We start from the raw sequence: 16,596 nt of genomic DNA, 5'->3' as shown, positions 1-16,596 counted from the left end.
ATGGATGGTGCTCCTGGGTGGACACATGAGAGCAGTTATTAGTAAGGTGCTGGGCCATACCCTACACTATCCCATTGGAAGTTTGACTAATTCCCATGCACAATACAGTAACATATGCCAAACAATATGATTTCACACTTGGAAGTGCTCTCGAAATGTCAAGTTGGAAGAGAATCTCCATAAAATACGCACAGTTTCAGTAGACCTATCACGAGTCACAAATGGAGACTCCTGACAGTTTCCCAGTGCTGAGCTCTGGGCTCCAAAGAGAGCTCCCAATGGGCCATTATTATAAACAAAGATGACCTGAAGTTGAATGCAAAGCCATTCATTCATTCATTTATTCAACAAATATTTGTCAAGGCCTACCACAAGCCAGCTATTAGATTGGGTGCTAGGGGCATAAAGCTGAATAAGACACAGTTCCTGTCCTCTAAGAGCTCAGAGTGGAGGGAGGGAGAGGTATGTATCAAGCATTGTAGGAGCACAGGGAAGAAATTAATAACTTGAAAGAACAGGAAAGGCTTCCTACACAGGTGATACTGAGCTGGAGTACAGAGGATGGGAGAATTTGCTAGCCGAAAACAGTGAAGGGCATTCCATACAGAAAGAACAGCAACAAGAAAAGACTGATCCAGCTTGAAGGGGCAGGGCATGTTCAGAAATGGTGACATGTTTAGGGTGATCAGAAGGAGGTAGATGAAAGGGGCATAATGAGAGGTGAGAGCCTGGAGAAGGGAAGTTGTAACAGTAGTTATAAAAAAGGAGATTGTAACAACTGCTTTCAGTCCTGGGAATTAACAGTAAAAGGGCCACAATGCAATCTGATTTTGAAAAATATCACAAAGAAAGTAGCAACCCAGTGGAAACAGTGCAATGCTGTGTCCGGCCTGAAGCATTTCTGGTATTACATAAGTGACGCTTTGGGTCGAATGATTCTCAGATGAGTAGAGCCATCCATAAAATGTGTAGCTCTATAGCTCAGGCCATACGTTTGGGGGAAGCATGGCTGGCCAGTGGGTGCAATTTGAAGGAAGGTGGTAGGATGGGCTGTCCCCTGATTGGAGAGCAATTTGGTCACAAGGCTGGGAGTCTGGCCAAATGGTAGGAAGGAGTGCTTCTGGGAGAGCAATTTGACTGAAATGAAGCTTGAGGCAGGATATCAATGTTATCGTAAGGCCTTGGAATAATTGCCAGACATCTGCATTTGGCCAGAGAGGTTTGGGGCTTGAGTGTTTGGAGGTGGGGAGCAAGGGGCAGCCCTGCAAATTTGAGGAAGCTGGAAAATGATAACTGCCTCCTCTCCAGTTGCCAAGCACCTAGCTAAGCACTTTATATACACTGTCTTACTTTATTCTCATAAAAACTTCTGAGGGAGATACTTTATTACTCTCATTTCATAGAAGAAGAAACCAAGCTGAGAGAGGTTAGGAAGCTTGCCCAAATATCACAGCTGGTGAAGGGCAGAATTTGGTTTTAAATACCAGGTCTGTCCTCTCTAAAGCTTATGTTCTCCCACCCACCCCCAACTTTTTATTTTGAAATGTTTTAAACCTACAAAAAGGTTGAAACATAGTACACAGACATTCATTTACTCTTCATCTGGAGTCACCAGCTGTTAATAGCCTGTGCTTTATGCCACAACATCACCCCGTCTCCTCTAAGGTACTGGTGGGGATGTGACTGGTATAAAAGACAAAATCTGAGATCTGATAGAAAGAAGTCATGGAAATAGGAGAGATTTAGGAGAAATACCTCTACAGATGACTGAAGAAAGCATGACAAAGTATGGAATCTTGAAGCCAGAAAACAGAGTAGGCAGACCAGCTATCCAATTTCTGTCAGTAGACTAGGGCTGGGGCCATCACCGGTGATGGAAGTGGAAGGTCATCCCCAGAATCCAAACACTGAGTGGAAAAGAGCAACAAGTTTTAAAATGGGCATCAGACCCTTACATCAATATCTATACAAATGTTTAGCCAACATTCATTCAATGCTAACTGTGCTGTGACAGGTGGTTTGTTTGTTTTTTTAAACAAACATTTTCTGCATTCTTTAATGCCTCAGGACCCATAAAATAAGACTCCAGGCCAAATGGTGAGTGTTCCCATCAGATGAAGGGGAGAAGAGTTACTTCCTCTTTTCTCACCTTCTAGATATATACACATAGCCCGATCAGAAGAACTTTGAGGTTTGCCTGAAATACTCAAGAACTTGGGAGACTCAAAGATCGAGATTCATATCCTGATTCTACTACTTACTATATGATTTCCGCTGTAAAATGGACACAATCCTACCAAACTCAGAAAGTTGTGCGAACAATATATATCATTTAAAATAAGTCCTGACATAAACAGTGTCGGTCACATCCCGTCTAAGTCATAAGAGGGAGAGGAAGACCAAAAGACAGACTGAGGACAAAGACCTTATCTTGTTCCGTTTTTAGCTCCAGAACTTCGCATTAGGGCATAGGGCTTGATCTATTCATTTCTACTCCATCTGGCTCCGCAGGTGGATTTAAGATGGTATCCACATCCTTACGGTAATAGTAGAGCACTATTCTTCAGCTGGGGAGGTGAATATGCCACAGTAGTGTGGGGCTAAGCATAGATTACACAGACTTCACAAAGACGGCAATCAAGTGTCCAGGATTTCAAGAATCTCTTCCGTTTGTCCCACCACGCGGCTAACGGGGGTGTCACTAGGGTGTACTATTCACACTGCTTTGGGGGAACCGAGGGGCGGTCTCGGCTCGCAGCCAGCTCAACTCCTACCGTAGCTGTCGCCCCCCGAGCCCCAGACGGCGTTCAGGAAACTCCAGGTCCGAGCCGGGGAGGTGCCTATGGCGCGCGGGAAGCTGGGAATTGGAGTTTTCGTGCGGTTTCGGAGGGCGAGGTCCGAGGGCTGGAACTCCCAGGCCGCGGGGGTGGGTGGGTTGCCGCGGCGTTTCCGGTCGCAGGCGGGCTCTGGAGAAGGAGGGGCGCCGTGGGCCACGCGCGCGAGGACATCTGGGAAACGGGGCGGTGCGCGCGCAGCGGGCCGGCAGTGGCGGCGGCGATGGAGGAGGGTGGCCGGGAGAAGGCACCGCTGCAGCCCCAGCAGCCCCCAGCGACGTCTCCCGGCGGCGGGGATGAGAAGCCGAGCGGCAAGGAGCGGCGGGATGCCGGAGACAAGGACAAAGAGCAAGAGCTGGTGAGGCGCGGCCCCGGGAGCCGGCGGAGGAGGCCGCGGGCTGAGTCACGGCGGCTCCGCAGGCCTCGGGCCCGACTCCCAACGGCCCCGCCGCGCCCGGGAGAGGGCGGATGGGGCGACCCTCGGGGCTCCCGGCACCCGCCTCTCTGCCCCTCATCCTCCATTTCGCGCTGTCACCGCCGCCGCCCCTACCAGTCCTCACCACCGACTCGTGAGGTGGGCCCGGGCGGGTCATTGTCACCCTCGTTTTTCAGAACGGCATTCAAGCAGAGCCTGGCCCAGAAGCCAGGCTGCCTTCCCACCAGGGCTTCCCATTCCCTCTCTTTCCTTGTCTCACCTGGTCCTTCCTAAGGAGGCAGGCTCACTCTCCACCTGCCCCAGGGTGAATGGGAGGAGGATGTGTTTGAGATTCCTTGTCTTGATGAGCTTCTTCCCCCAACCCTCCAGTCTGAGGAGGACAAACAACTTCAGGATGAACTGGAGATGCTCGTGGAACGACTGGGGGTGAGTCACGATGTTAACAAGAGCCGGTGTACATATGGATCTTTCCCACTTGTTTGCTTTATTCCACTTGGGGCAACAACTCCTATACGAGGTATAAGGAAAGAGAGACTGTATTTTGGAGTCATATTACAACCATGTTGTGAGGGAGGGGAGTAAAAAAAGATAATTGAAAGATTTTGTAGCTTTGTTTCGTGGGAGAAGCAGTTCTTGAACTCTTAACCTGGGACATTTGTTTTTGTGTCAGGCAGTGTGTATGCAGGGAGTTGGGCAATCACAGATGGATAAGACACAGTTACTTTCCTAGGGGATTGTTGAACACTTCTGTGTTATGACTTAAGGTATGAGACTCCTTTTGTCTGAGCCCTAACATCTCCTGATCAGGAGAAGGACACGTCCCTGTACCGACCAGCCCTGGAGGAACTGCGGAGGCAGATTCGTTCTTCTACAACTTCCATGACTTCAGTGCCCAAGCCTCTCAAATTTCTGCGTCCACACTATGGCAAACTGAAGGAGATCTATGAGAACATGGCCCCTGGGGAGAATAAGGTAAAACTATTGCAGAAGCTGGTGGAGGCCTAGTTTACGAATTCCTTTTCGTCTAGACCATGGGGCTCATGGTGAATCTCAGAAAGCCTGATAGACCTAAGATCTGAGCTAGTTGAACAGTGCCCGGGACTTCCCTGGTGGTGCAGTGGTTAAGAATCCGCCTGCCAATGCAGGGGACAGGGGTTCGAGCCCTGGTCCGGGAAGATCTCACATGCCACGGAGCAACTAAGCCCGCGCGCCACAACTACTGAAGCCCGCACGCCTAGAGCCCGTGCTCTGCAACAAGAGAAGCCACCACAATGAGAAACCCACGCACCACAACAAAGAGTAGCCCCCGCTCGCCACAACTAGAGAAAGCCCATGCGCAGCAACGAAGACCCAATGCAACCAAAAATAAATAAATAAAAATAAAATAAAATTTAAAAAGAAAAAAAACAGTACTCATCGTAATCGAAATGGTCACATAAGAGCTGACAGGAAGATTGTCTTCAGAAAGGACAGTGTTTCTGTCATTTATGTTGAACCTTGGGATTTTATTATCATGATTTATTATTAACTTACTTTTAACCTTAATTTTTTTTTTTCTCTACATTACATGCACTTTCATTTGTTTTACCTCTAAAATATATTCCCAGTTCAGTAACTTTCCTGCCTATTGGCACAACCCTAATCCAAGAAGTTTTCAGTTCTCACCGGAACTACTGCAGCAGCCTCCTAACTGACCCTCTTCCTTTTGTCTGTGACCTCCTACACAGTTCGTCTTTCATACAGCAGCCATAGTGATCTTTTCTAGAGTGTGAATCTTTTCTGCTTAAAACCTTCTAATAGTTTATTACGATTGGAATAAAATTCAGAGTCTCCATTTTTCTCCACTCTCCACTTGTTATCACCCTTCAGTCATGTTGGTTCAAAAGGAAGATTGCAACACTAACCTTAGGATTATTATGAGGCTTAGCTGATATAACATGTTTTAAGTTTTTAGTATGGAAGCTGGTGATATAATTAACATTTAATTTTGGGGATAGTGACAGTGATCTTGATTCCATAATGTAACATTCTCCTAACCCTAAATTTGACTTCAAAAGACTGGTTTCTTTATAGCGTTTTGCTGCTGACATCATCTCTGTTTTGGCCATGACCATGAGCGGGGATCGTGAGTGCCTCAAATATCGTCTAGTGGGCTCCCAGGAGGAATTGGCATCATGGGGTCATGAGTACGTCAGGTAAGACCTTTTCTTCTTGGGAATCTGAAGGGGTTCTGAGATACAGTTCTGAGTTCTGTCTTGGAGTACCAGTGTGTTGAGTTTCCCAGATAGTGAATTCCTTGACCCACAGGGAAGTGCTTCCCATGAAGCTCTGCTTCTCTAATAGTCTGGGCCTATCCGTAGGCATCTGGCAGGAGAAGTGGCTAAGGAGTGGCAGGAGCTGGATGATGCAGAGAAGACGCAGCGGGAACCACTGCTGACCCTGGTGAAGGAGATTGTCCCCTACAACATGGCCCACAATGCAGAGCATGAGGCCTGTGACCTGCTTATGGAAATTGAGCAGGTGGATATGCTGGAGAAAGACATTGATGAGAATGCATATGCAAAGGTCTGCCTCTATCTCACCAGGTGAGTGAGCAGGGTGGGGAATGGTGGCAGGCCTGCCCTCCCCAGCACTTCTTCTCAACTGTGACTCCTTTATTCTCCAAGAGTATCTGCTTCAAAGGTAGCAATCAAGCTATAGTGAATTTGTTAACATCTGTGAACTTCTTGAGGTCAGAGACGGCATGTCTCCTTAGTAGTCCCAATAACTAGCGTATTGCCTGGTATGTAGTAGGCATTCAGTATTGGGTCAGTGAATTAAACGGGGTAAATGAATGCCTGATACCTTTATTATTTTTACCTTTGTAGTTGTGTGAATTACGTACCTGAGCCTGAGAACTCCGCCCTACTGCGTTGTGCCCTGGGTGTGTTCCGAAAGTTCAGTCGCTTCCCTGAAGCACTGAGATTGGCATTGATGCTCAATGACATGGAGCTGGTAGAAGATATTTTCACCTCCTGCAAGGATGTGTATGTAAAGGAAAAAGTTGGCAAAGTGATAAGCTCATGGGTGGGACATTTGCATGAAGTGCTGGGACATGTAGTTTCTGGTTAGGGCTTGAAGGGCTTTTCTGTGCCCGTAGTGGATGGGGGCTGAGCAGATGTGATGGCTCTCTCCCACAGGGTTGTACAGAAGCAAATGGCATTCATGCTAGGCCGACATGGGGTGTTTTTGGAGCTGAGTGAAGATGTGGAGGAGTATGAGGACCTGACAGAGATCATGTCCAACGTGCAGCTCAACAGCAACTTCTTGGCTTTAGCTCGGGAGGTGAGATTCTTTGCCCTTTTCCAACAAGGTTTTTTGTTTGTGATTATACCTGGCATTTCACCTCCCTGATTATGCCTCTGACTAGACTCTCCTTGGTTAGAATTGCCATTCAGTGGGGTAACAGAAGGGACAGCTAGGGGAGGACTGGGGGAGCAGTTGTGATCCTCTGACTTCTCTTCAGCTGGACATCATGGAACCCAAGGTGCCTGATGACATCTATAAAACCCACCTAGAGAACAACAGTGAGTAAACATCTCCATGTGTGGGGATTGGAGGATTGTTAATTATGCCCCTTGTATTGAGAGTGATGGCTTGGCCCAACATACTTATCCTATAGAGCTCAGAATTCCCACATACTTTTTCCCTAGGTCACTATTGGGGTTATAGATAGAGGATTCCAAGGGGCCAGCTCAGAATCAGAGACCAGCTGCCATACTGTGTTCCTTTCTTGTCCTACTCTATACCTTCATTTCCTCCTTCCCTCCTTTGCAGGGTTTGGGGGCAGTGGCTCTCAGGTGGACTCTGCCCGTATGAACCTGGCCTCCTCTTTTGTGAACGGCTTTGTGAATGCAGCCTTTGGCCAGGACAAGCTGCTGACTGATGATGGCAACAAATGGCTTTACAAGAACAAGGATCATGGTATATTTCTGTTCCTACTCTATCTTTGTGTAATTTTGGTCAATTTTGTTGTCCTCCTGGGTTCATGTGTTATAACGGCAGATCCCTAGGGCAGTTCTTTGGAGAGCTCTTTATAACAGTTTTCTCAGGGCAGGGCCATTTTAAGACTGATAGATTTTTCCTTGGTATAGGAATGTTGAGTGCAGCTGCATCCCTTGGCATGATTCTGCTGTGGGATGTGGATGGTGGCCTTACCCAGATTGACAAGTACCTGTACTCTTCTGAGGACTATATCAAGGTTGGTCTGGGTACAACCCACTAATGCAGACATCCCCTTCCATGTTCTAGGGCCCTCTCAGGACCTCCCTTTCACTGGTAAGGTCTACCCTGTTTTTAACTCCAGTTAAGGCGGGTGCTATAATAAGGCCCATGTTGCATCCTTTGTGGTGAGGAAGGTAGAGTAGCCCAAGTGAAGAATCTATTTGCATTTTGCAGTCAGGAGCCCTCCTGGCCTGTGGCATCGTGAACTCTGGTGTCCGAAATGAGTGTGACCCTGCTCTGGCACTCCTCTCAGACTATGTCCTCCACAACAGTAACACAATGAGACTTGGTTCCATCTTTGGGTAAGGCTTCTTGCTTCTCCTTTTGGTAGTGCTTAGCCTGTAAGCTCTGTGAAAACAGAATCAGGCCCTTTCACCTTTGTATTGCCAAAGAGTACCACTGTGCCGGTTGAGTATTTGGCTCTTGGTGACTATTTGTTGAAATGACCAATCCTCTTTTTGTTTCTTCCTTGTCCTATCCTCGGGTGTGTGTCGGGGACTGCCTCTCCCTGGCTTTTGCAGGCTTGGCTTGGCCTATGCTGGCTCCAATCGCGAAGATGTTCTAACACTGCTGCTACCTGTGATGGGAGATTCCAAGTCCAGTATGGAGGTGAGTAGAGTTTGTTGATCACTTAGGGGAGATAGTAGGGAAGGTGCTCTGAGTCTTGCCGGTCTCTGATAAATGGTGAAAAAGTGTGTGTGTGTGTGAGAGAGAGAGAGGGAGGTGTATCATTTCAGTGAAACTGCTTGGAATTGGGCTTCTAAGTCTCAGGAGATATTGAGGCTAAGAGTTAACATTTTAGTATTGAGTTCCAGCCCTTGGGATCCATGAGGAAGTACCAGACTAGAGTGGGGAGTAACTTACCCAGCTTGGGGTGGGTACACTGTTTTAGTCATGAGCCAACTTTAAATTTTCTTATTTGTGCAGAATCATTTTAGTGATGGATAAATATAGTATGGTGGCTAAAAGCATAGGTTTTAGTCAGATAGGCCTGAGTTCAAATCCTGCCACCTCTGCTTACAAACAGTGTGATCTTGGACATGTAACTCAGTCTCCTTAGGCATCATTTTTCTCATCAATAAAAGAGGAATAACAGTAGGACCTGTTTCATGGGGTTGTGAGGATTAAATGTTAATAGTATGCAAACCAGTTGGCATAGTGGCTGACCTGTAGTAAGTATTCAGTGAATGGTTGATGCTACTGTTATTTTGACCTACCATCAGAAAGGGGTTATTACCTCATGTGGTTTCAGTGGACTGTAGGAATTGGCTATCTTGAATCAATATAGGTAAACAACTATCTTAATACCTTATTTTAATAACTTGATGTCGATATTCCTATTGCTAGGTGGCAGGTGTGACAGCTCTAGCCTGTGGAATGATAGCAGTGGGATCTTGCAATGGCGATGTCACTTCCACTATCCTTCAGACCATCATGGAGAAGTCAGAGACTGAGCTCAAGGACACTTATGCCCGTTGGCTTCCTCTTGGACTGGGCCTCAACCACCTGGGTGAGGGGATGTCTCTCTATTTGGGCAAAAGGCTGGTAGTAACTGGATACAACAGGGAGAGTTTATGAGTCAGGCTGTGCTGGAAGGGAGTACATGTCCTCTGACCCCTCGAATCTCTCCTTTAGGAAAGGGAGAGGCCATTGAGGCCATCCTGGCCGCACTGGAGGTTGTGTCAGAGCCATTCCGCAGTTTTGCCAACACACTGGTGGATGTGTGTGCCTATGCAGGTCTGTGTCTTTGTTCTTCCTCAGTGACTCTTCACTTCTCTCTTGGACCTCCTTTCTTTTTTTTTTTTTTTTTTTAAACATCTTTATTGAAGTATAATTGCTTTACAATGGTGTGCTAGCTTCTGCTTTACAACAAAGTGAATCAGTTACACATATACATATGTTGCCATATTTCTTCCCTCTTGCATCTCCCTCCCTCCCACCCTCCCTATCCCACCCCTCTAGGTGGTCACAAAGCACCGAGCTGATCTCCCTGTGCTATGCGGCTGCTTCCCACTAGTTATCTATTTTACATTTGGACCTCCTTTCTTAAGTCCTTCTGAATTGCCTTAGATTCTTTAGCTTCTGTTCCTAGAGCAAGCTTTTCCTTGGTGCCTTCTCATTTCTACCCTTTCTCTCCCTTACCACCCTGCCCCAGGCTCTGGGAATGTACTGAAGGTGCAGCAGCTGCTCCACATTTGCAGTGAACACTTTGACTCCAAGGAAAAGGAGGAAGACAAAGACAAAAAGGAAAAGAAGGACAAGGACAAGAAGGAAGCCCCTGCCGACATGGGAGCACATCAGGTTCTGTGGGCAGCTGGGCATACTCCTAGGGAAGCTCTGAGAAAAGATAACTGTGGGTTTGTTTGTTTTAGAGCCTCTCTGGGTATCATTGTGTATTGAAATAGCATGAGACTGGGTTCCATACATGAGGGGTCAGGGTGTGCCCCACAGGATGGCTTTTTCTTCTTACATGGGACTTGAGTCAGGGGTGAGTTTTTTGTTCCCTGAGCTTATTGGGCTCTGCTGCCTCTTCAATTGCAGGGAGTAGCTGTGCTGGGGATTGCCCTTATTGCTATGGGGGAGGAGATTGGTGCAGAGATGGCACTACGAACCTTTGGCCACCTGGTGAGTATCCCATGGAGAAGATTGAAGTATATTAGTTTTGATGCCTGGGGTTTCCCCAGGAGATTTCCCTGATGGGTTTTCTCGGTGGAGAAGTGGTCTTTTTGCTGTACCTTTTCTACAAAAATTAAGACCCCCATCTACGTATCTGTTCCTGTAACCGAGCTTATTCTTTCTGCTTTCTGTGATACCCTTGTTATTTTCTTTTATCACCAGCTGAGATATGGGGAGCCTACACTCCGGAGGGCTGTGCCTTTAGCCCTGGCCTTAATCTCCGTTTCAAATCCACGACTAAACATCTTGGATACCCTAAGCAAATTCTCTCATGATGCTGACCCAGAAGTTTCCTATAACTCCATCTTTGCCATGGGCATGGTGGGCAGTGGTGAGTATTGGTCAGAAAGAGATCATAAGCATCTTGGGGGAAGGGTTGTTGAGGCCCTTTTTTCAAGCCTTTGTAATGCTTAACATTTCCAGGTACCAATAATGCCCGTCTGGCTGCGATGCTGCGCCAGTTAGCCCAGTATCATGCCAAGGACCCCAACAACCTCTTCATGGTGCGCTTGGCACAGGTAGAGAATAGAACTCTTCTGCTTAGAGTGAGTGTGCCAAAGGAAGTGTCTGTGTGATGGAAGGGAGATGTGACGCTTCACGAAGGGGACCTTGAGTTCAGCCTGGAAAGGAGGGTGTGAACGAGCTGTGAGGTTTCTGTGTGGCGGGGTTAGGTGATTTCTCCTTAGATGTGACTTGTGACTCCCCACGTCCACTTCTCTCCATTTTGTTTTGTTTTCTTTTCGCCAGGGCCTGACCCATTTAGGGAAGGGCACACTCACCCTCTGCCCCTACCACAGTGACCGGCAGCTTATGAGTCAAGTGGCCGTGGCTGGGCTGCTCACCGTGCTTGTCTCTTTCCTGGATGTCCGCAACAGTGAGTCCCTGTCAGGAATCTTACATGGTGGCACATGGTGCCCTCTCTGCACCCCTACCAGGGCCTCCTTGGTAATTTAAGAGCAAGACTCTGAGTTAACTCTGCTGCTCTGGGTTCCTGAGGTTCTTTGGGCCTCATGAGACTTTCATCTCCCACACTTTTGATCTGACCCAAAAAGATTTTCTTTTGAAGATGAAGAACTGAGCCCAGTTTTTGCCTCTGAGTGACTGGGGGAAAGTGATGATCAAGTACGCAAACTGTAGGCAGAGTATGTGGGTGGCATCTCCAGCTTGTAGTAGGGTGTATGAGGGGAGGGTTGTGGGTTCAGCTATATAACTGAGGGGTTAAAGAGTCAGGGCTGGAGTGGGGTCCCAACGTTCAGGTATGCCTCTAACTATATTTGTCCTGTGCTCTTCCCTCAGTCATCTTAGGCAAGTCGCACTATGTATTATATGGGCTGGTGGCTGCCATGCAGCCCCGAATGCTGGTCACATTCGATGAGGAGCTGCGGCCATTGCCAGTGTCTGTCCGTGTGGGCCAGGTGAGGGGCTGAGCAGAGGGGAGGGCTCAGGCTGTATTCTAGAGCTTGTAGAATGCAGAGGTACCATTTCTCTGAAACTTGAATGGGCACTGGGTTGCTGCTGTACCCCTATCCAGAGTCCCTTCATCTCAGTCTTCTCACCCCACAGGCAGTGGATGTGGTGGGCCAGGCCGGCAAGCCCAAGACCATCACAGGGTTCCAGACACACACAACCCCAGTATTGCTGGCTCACGGGGAGCGGGCAGAATTGGCCACTGAGGAGTTCCTTCCCGTCACCCCTATTCTAGAAGGTTTTGTTATCCTTCGGAAGAACCCGAACTATGATCTCTAAGTGGCCACCAGAGGCTCTGAGCTGCAGCTGATATGTCAGCGGGTCATGCTTCCTTCCGTCGGGTGGACACTGCTCCAAACCTTTGGGGGAATTGTTACCTCCTGTTCTTTTGTTACTGAGTGAGATAACTTTGTTGAATAAAGACCTTTATCCCCGAGGTCCCTCTGTGTCTGTTTTCTGGGGTATTGTGGCTGGAGGCCAGACTGGGGTGGGGAGTGGATGTGAGAGGGTATCGTTTGTAGCAACTCTGAGCCTGGGCTAGCAGGGAGGCTGCCAAGAATGGAAAAAACTAAGCCCCTTTTCCTTCTCCCCTCCTTCCTAATCACCTTAGAACAGTGGTTCATCTTTAGAGGCATGAACCGTTGAGAAGCCGATACATGTAATGGATCTTCTTTCTAAGAGATGTATGTACACAAATTTTTACTTAAACTTTTACAAATAACTTTCCAAGGGGCCTGTAGATCCCAAACATCCTCCCTATTCCCACCTGCCAACGCACACCCGCCTCAAGCCCATCATTCCCTGGCTTTGGACTAAGGATCCCTTCTCTTAAGAGGCAGCAGAGTTAGCTCCACTCTTCCTAACTTGACTTCTGTGCTACTGAATGAAATGGACATCTTTACCTCGTATGACCCGCTTGTCCTTTTGGGGAGGCTGCTATTTGAGAGATATGATCATGTTAACATCTACCCCTAGGCTGTCCTTGCAGGAACAGTGCAAGAAAGCTTGATCCTGACCTTCCTCTTAGTAGAGCAATGGGAAAGAAATGGCCTCCTTCCTGGAATGTAATCACTCCTCATCTGTAGTGCTCCTTCTTGGTGGGACTGGTATGAGTATAGCTACACGGCTGGTGGGGGCCTAGACCCCTGTGGGTGCAGTGGAGGAGAACATGTGGCCCTGTCAGATAATTGCTAGCATTTATCCAACACTTACTGTGAAAACACTTGCTGTGGGTTTAACCTCTGAATAGTGACCAGCACCTAATAGGTCATCAATAAATGTTGAAAGAATAATTGCTCTACATACCTCACAACAACTTTGAGAGGTAGGTATTATCCCTGTGTTTTGGTGAGGAATGTAAAGTTCAGAGAGGTTCAGTAACTTGTTCAAGATCACATAGTAAGTAGTAGAGCTAGGATTGGAATCTAAGTCCATCTGACTCCAAGGCCCATGCCCTTTTCACTGTTAATCAGTCTCTGTAGCCTTGGAGACTTGTGGACCCCATAGTAGTCCAAGTTCTTGGCTAGGCTGGAGAAGCAGCAGCTTTGGATGGAGTATCTCCATAGTCTTCTCTCTAGTCTCACTTAGCAGCCTGTGTAAAACCTGTATAAAAGGTGGAAATGCTGGACTTGGGAGTCAGCAGACCTGTAAAGCCCCTTTAATGGGAACTGTCTTAAGCAAATCAGTGTGATAAGCCTCTATTATCTCTACATTGGGGATATAGTAATTGTCTTACCTGATTTCTAATGGTGGTGATGTTAAGAAACTAGAAAGTGATTTCCATCCAGTGGAACATTCCTCAACAATAAAAAGTGACACAAGGGAAATTCCCTAGCGGTCCAGTGGTTAGGACTCTGTGCTCTCACTGCCGAAGGCCCAGGTTCAATCCCTGGTCGGGGGAACTAAAATCCCACAAGCCGCACAGGGCAGCCAAAAAAAAAAGTGACACAAGTAACAACATGAATGAATGTCAAATTTATTATTTTGCATGAAAGAATCCAGATTTTTAAAAAGTACAAAAAGAAAAAAAAGAAAAAGTACATACTCTATCAGTTCATTTATATACAATTCTAGTGACAGAAAGCAGATCAGTGGTTATCTGTGGATTGGAGTGAAGAGAAAGATGATTCCAAAGGAAGAAAACTTTTGAGAGTGATGGAATTGGTCAGTATCTTGATTGTGGTAGTGGTGGTGGTGGTGGTGGTGATGATATTCAATATATCTGTCAAAACTCATCAACTTGTACTTTTTCTTTTTTTTTTTGGCTGCGTGGCTTGTGGGATCTTAGTTCCCTAACCAGGGATTGAACCCAGGCCCTCAGCAGTGAGAGCACAGAGTCCTAACCACTGGACTGCCAGGGAATTCCCTGTACATTTTATTTTATTTTTTAAAAATTATTTATTTATTTATTTATTTATTTATTTATTTATGGCTGTGTTGGGTCTTCGTTTCTGTGCGAGGGCTCTCTCTAGTTGCGGCAAGTGGGGGCCACTCTTCATCGCGGTGCACGGGCCTCTCACTATCGCGGCCTCTCTTGTTGCGGAGCACAGGCTCCAGACGCGCAGGCTCAGCAATTGTGGCTCACGGGCCTAGTCGCTCCGCGGCATGTGGGATCTTCCCGGATCAGGGCTCGAACCCGTGTCCCCTGCATTGGCAGGCAGATTCTCAACCACTGCGCCACCAGGGAAGCCCCCCTGTACATTTTAAACATGTGCAGTTTATAACATACCTAAATAAAGTTTTAAAACATGAAACAAAATTAGAAAGTGATTGCAAACTGAAAAACATAAATAAAAGGATAATTCTCTATCCAAGTCAGTGATTGTACTTTAGAGTAAGAAATTTTCACAGTGGCTCTTAACCTTTCACATTTAATGTCATTCAGCAATAAATATCAATGGAGACTTACTTATTCTGCACTGGACATTAGTTTGTGGATATGCAAATATAGAAAAACAAATCCTCACAAAGCTTATATAATGAAAAAGAAAACAATTGTGTTGTACTGGAGTGTGAACAAGTTATTCTAGGATCACTGAAATAGGGCCTAAGTGCCCGGGTAAGTGAGGGGAGATTTTTGAGGTAACTGATTCTTGGAGAAAGATGAGTTTATCCAGAGGAAAAGAAGGCAGGATATAGCTAAAGGAGTAGGAAAAGCAAGAGGCAGACAAGCTATTTGTTTTCAGAAACCATGGATAGTTTGGTTTGGCTGTGTATAGAGCTAGGGGAAACGGTGGTAGGAGATAGAGACACAGGCTCAGATGAGGTTTAGAAGAGCTTTGTTGTGCTAAGAAATTGACAGTGTCTCTCAATGGGGACCAATGAATGAGAGCAGGAAAGTGACATGGTCAGCTAGCTATCTGGGTGAGAAAGCTCACAATGGAGGCCTGGAGACCAGGCAAGGGAAATGAACTGAATTAGGGCAGTAGAAATGGGGAGGGGGGGAAGGGCAGAAGTGCTTTTAAAGACAAAATCAACAGGACTTGATTTTGATTCAAACACCAATAGGACCTGATGTCTGATGAGACATGTGGGTGGGAAGGAATGTAGGATGAATCCAAATTTTCTGGTTAGGCACTTATTCATAAAAAAGAATACATGAGCAAAACATGTTTGGGGGCAAAAGGAGGACTCTATCCAGTGGGGAGAGATGACACATTTCTATCTGGGCATACACAATTTAAGATGCCTGTGGGGTGACTAAGTGAAGATGTCTTTTAGATAGTACCTTGTTCTGACTGGAATTCGAGAGTGATTTCTGAGCTAGGAACGAATTGGCATGCAGGCAGTGATTTTTATTTATTAGTTTGCTTAGGGAGAAAGAGAAATGAGAAGAGTAGAGAAGGGAGCCAGCCATACATGATAAAGTCACAGAAGTCAAGTGAAGAGTGTAACAGAGAACACTCTAGATCTGCATTTTCATTCTCCTTATGGTTCCTCCTCTGTGTGTCTATTTTGCTCTCTTTTCTTTGGAGTTTCAGTTACTCAGATACAATGGGAATAATAATACAATCCATTTTGTAGGAAATTGTGAGGATTAAGTGAGATCACAAAGGTCATATATTGAGTGACCAGTTCATCATTGGTGCAAAGAAAATGTTTTCTTTTGAGATTATATGTGTTTGTATACAGAGAGGGGGGTGGGGAGGAGAGAGAGAAAACAGAGCTAGATACCTAGGCACAGTTTTAAGCACTTTCACAAAAATTTATTCCTTTAATCCTCACAATCCAATAGCGTGAAAGCATGGTGGGTAAAAGCCCAGAACTGAGCCAGACTGCCTCGTTTCAAATATCCCCATTTTACAACAGGTATTAAGTAGGTAGATAGATAGTAGGTACATCGCCAGGGGAGTAAGTGGCAGAGTTTGGATTAAAATCCAGGCTGCCTCTGAGTAACTAGATGTGGCTCTAGTGTGTCCCTTCAGGCGGTTCAAAATCTTGGCTATCGGGCAGCGAGAGGTCTTGGGATTACTTCTTCCATCACTGTTTGAACTTTCCGTGATTGGTTTTAGCCCCTCCCCGGGAGTGGCCGTTCTCTATAAAAGACAAATCTACTAATTCCTTACTTAGAATGTTTCAATCCTTTTAGCGTAACATTCAGTTTAATAGGTCTTTCAATGATCTAATTTACATTATTTCAAAGCTGCCTAATTCGTATTTCTTTCCGTATTTGTCCATGATTTACTTCCGCAGGACTGAGTCTTTAATTTCAGTGTTCTCAGCCCTCAGCCAGCACTTCGCCTAGCACACAGTATGCAGTCAATAAATGCTTACTCGAAGTATGAATGAACTAAAGAACCGCGGAACACAGACGCAGAGGGGGCTCGGTCTGGGGAGTTCCAAAGTTCGGGAGGGGACACGGGGCGGGCAGTGGCTGTCACATGACGAGGCGGGGCAAATCCCATGTGCTCCGCGGCGCCG

At 46.5% G+C, this 16,596-nt stretch overlaps 1 protein-coding gene across 1 annotated transcript; it reads left to right on the top strand.

Moving 5' to 3' along the window:
- The first annotated feature begins 3,003 nt into the window (after window positions 1–3,003).
- Window positions 3,004–12,112, top strand: PSMD2 (proteasome 26S subunit ubiquitin receptor, non-ATPase 2). The gene is made up of 21 exons (XM_061194418.1): window positions 3,004–3,192; window positions 3,640–3,696; window positions 4,078–4,242; window positions 5,344–5,465; window positions 5,631–5,855; window positions 6,138–6,296; window positions 6,450–6,594; window positions 6,776–6,836; window positions 7,087–7,233; window positions 7,404–7,510; window positions 7,708–7,835; window positions 8,055–8,142; window positions 8,881–9,043; window positions 9,169–9,270; window positions 9,689–9,834; window positions 10,075–10,158; window positions 10,372–10,540; window positions 10,633–10,727; window positions 10,957–11,083; window positions 11,506–11,624; window positions 11,773–12,112. The coding sequence occupies exons 1-21, from the start codon at window positions 3,058–3,060 to the stop codon at window positions 11,953–11,955; spliced, it is 2,727 nt and encodes a 908-aa protein (XP_061050401.1). The 5' UTR covers window positions 3,004–3,057; the 3' UTR covers window positions 11,956–12,112.
- Window positions 12,113–16,596: the final 4,484 nt, after the last annotated feature.

The sequence above is a fragment of the Eubalaena glacialis genome, chromosome 6 (genome assembly GCF_028564815.1).
Source record: "Eubalaena glacialis isolate mEubGla1 chromosome 6, mEubGla1.1.hap2.+ XY, whole genome shotgun sequence".
Lineage (NCBI taxonomy): Eukaryota > Metazoa > Chordata > Mammalia > Artiodactyla > Balaenidae > Eubalaena > Eubalaena glacialis.
Note: the sequence above shows the minus strand (reverse complement) of the source record. Positions and strands in the feature narration are given on the sequence as shown.

Coding starts and splice junctions, on each gene's coding strand:
- PSMD2 (XM_061194418.1), top strand. CDS start 3,058: ATGGAGGAGGGTGGCCGGGAGAAGGCACCGCTGCAGCCCCAGCAGCCC. Junction 3,193..3,639: donor AGGACAAAGAGCAAGAGCTG/GTGAGGCGCGGC, acceptor CCAACCCTCCAG/TCTGAGGAGGACAAACAACT. Junction 6,595..6,775: donor TCTTGGCTTTAGCTCGGGAG/GTGAGATTCTTT, acceptor ACTTCTCTTCAG/CTGGACATCATGGAACCCAA.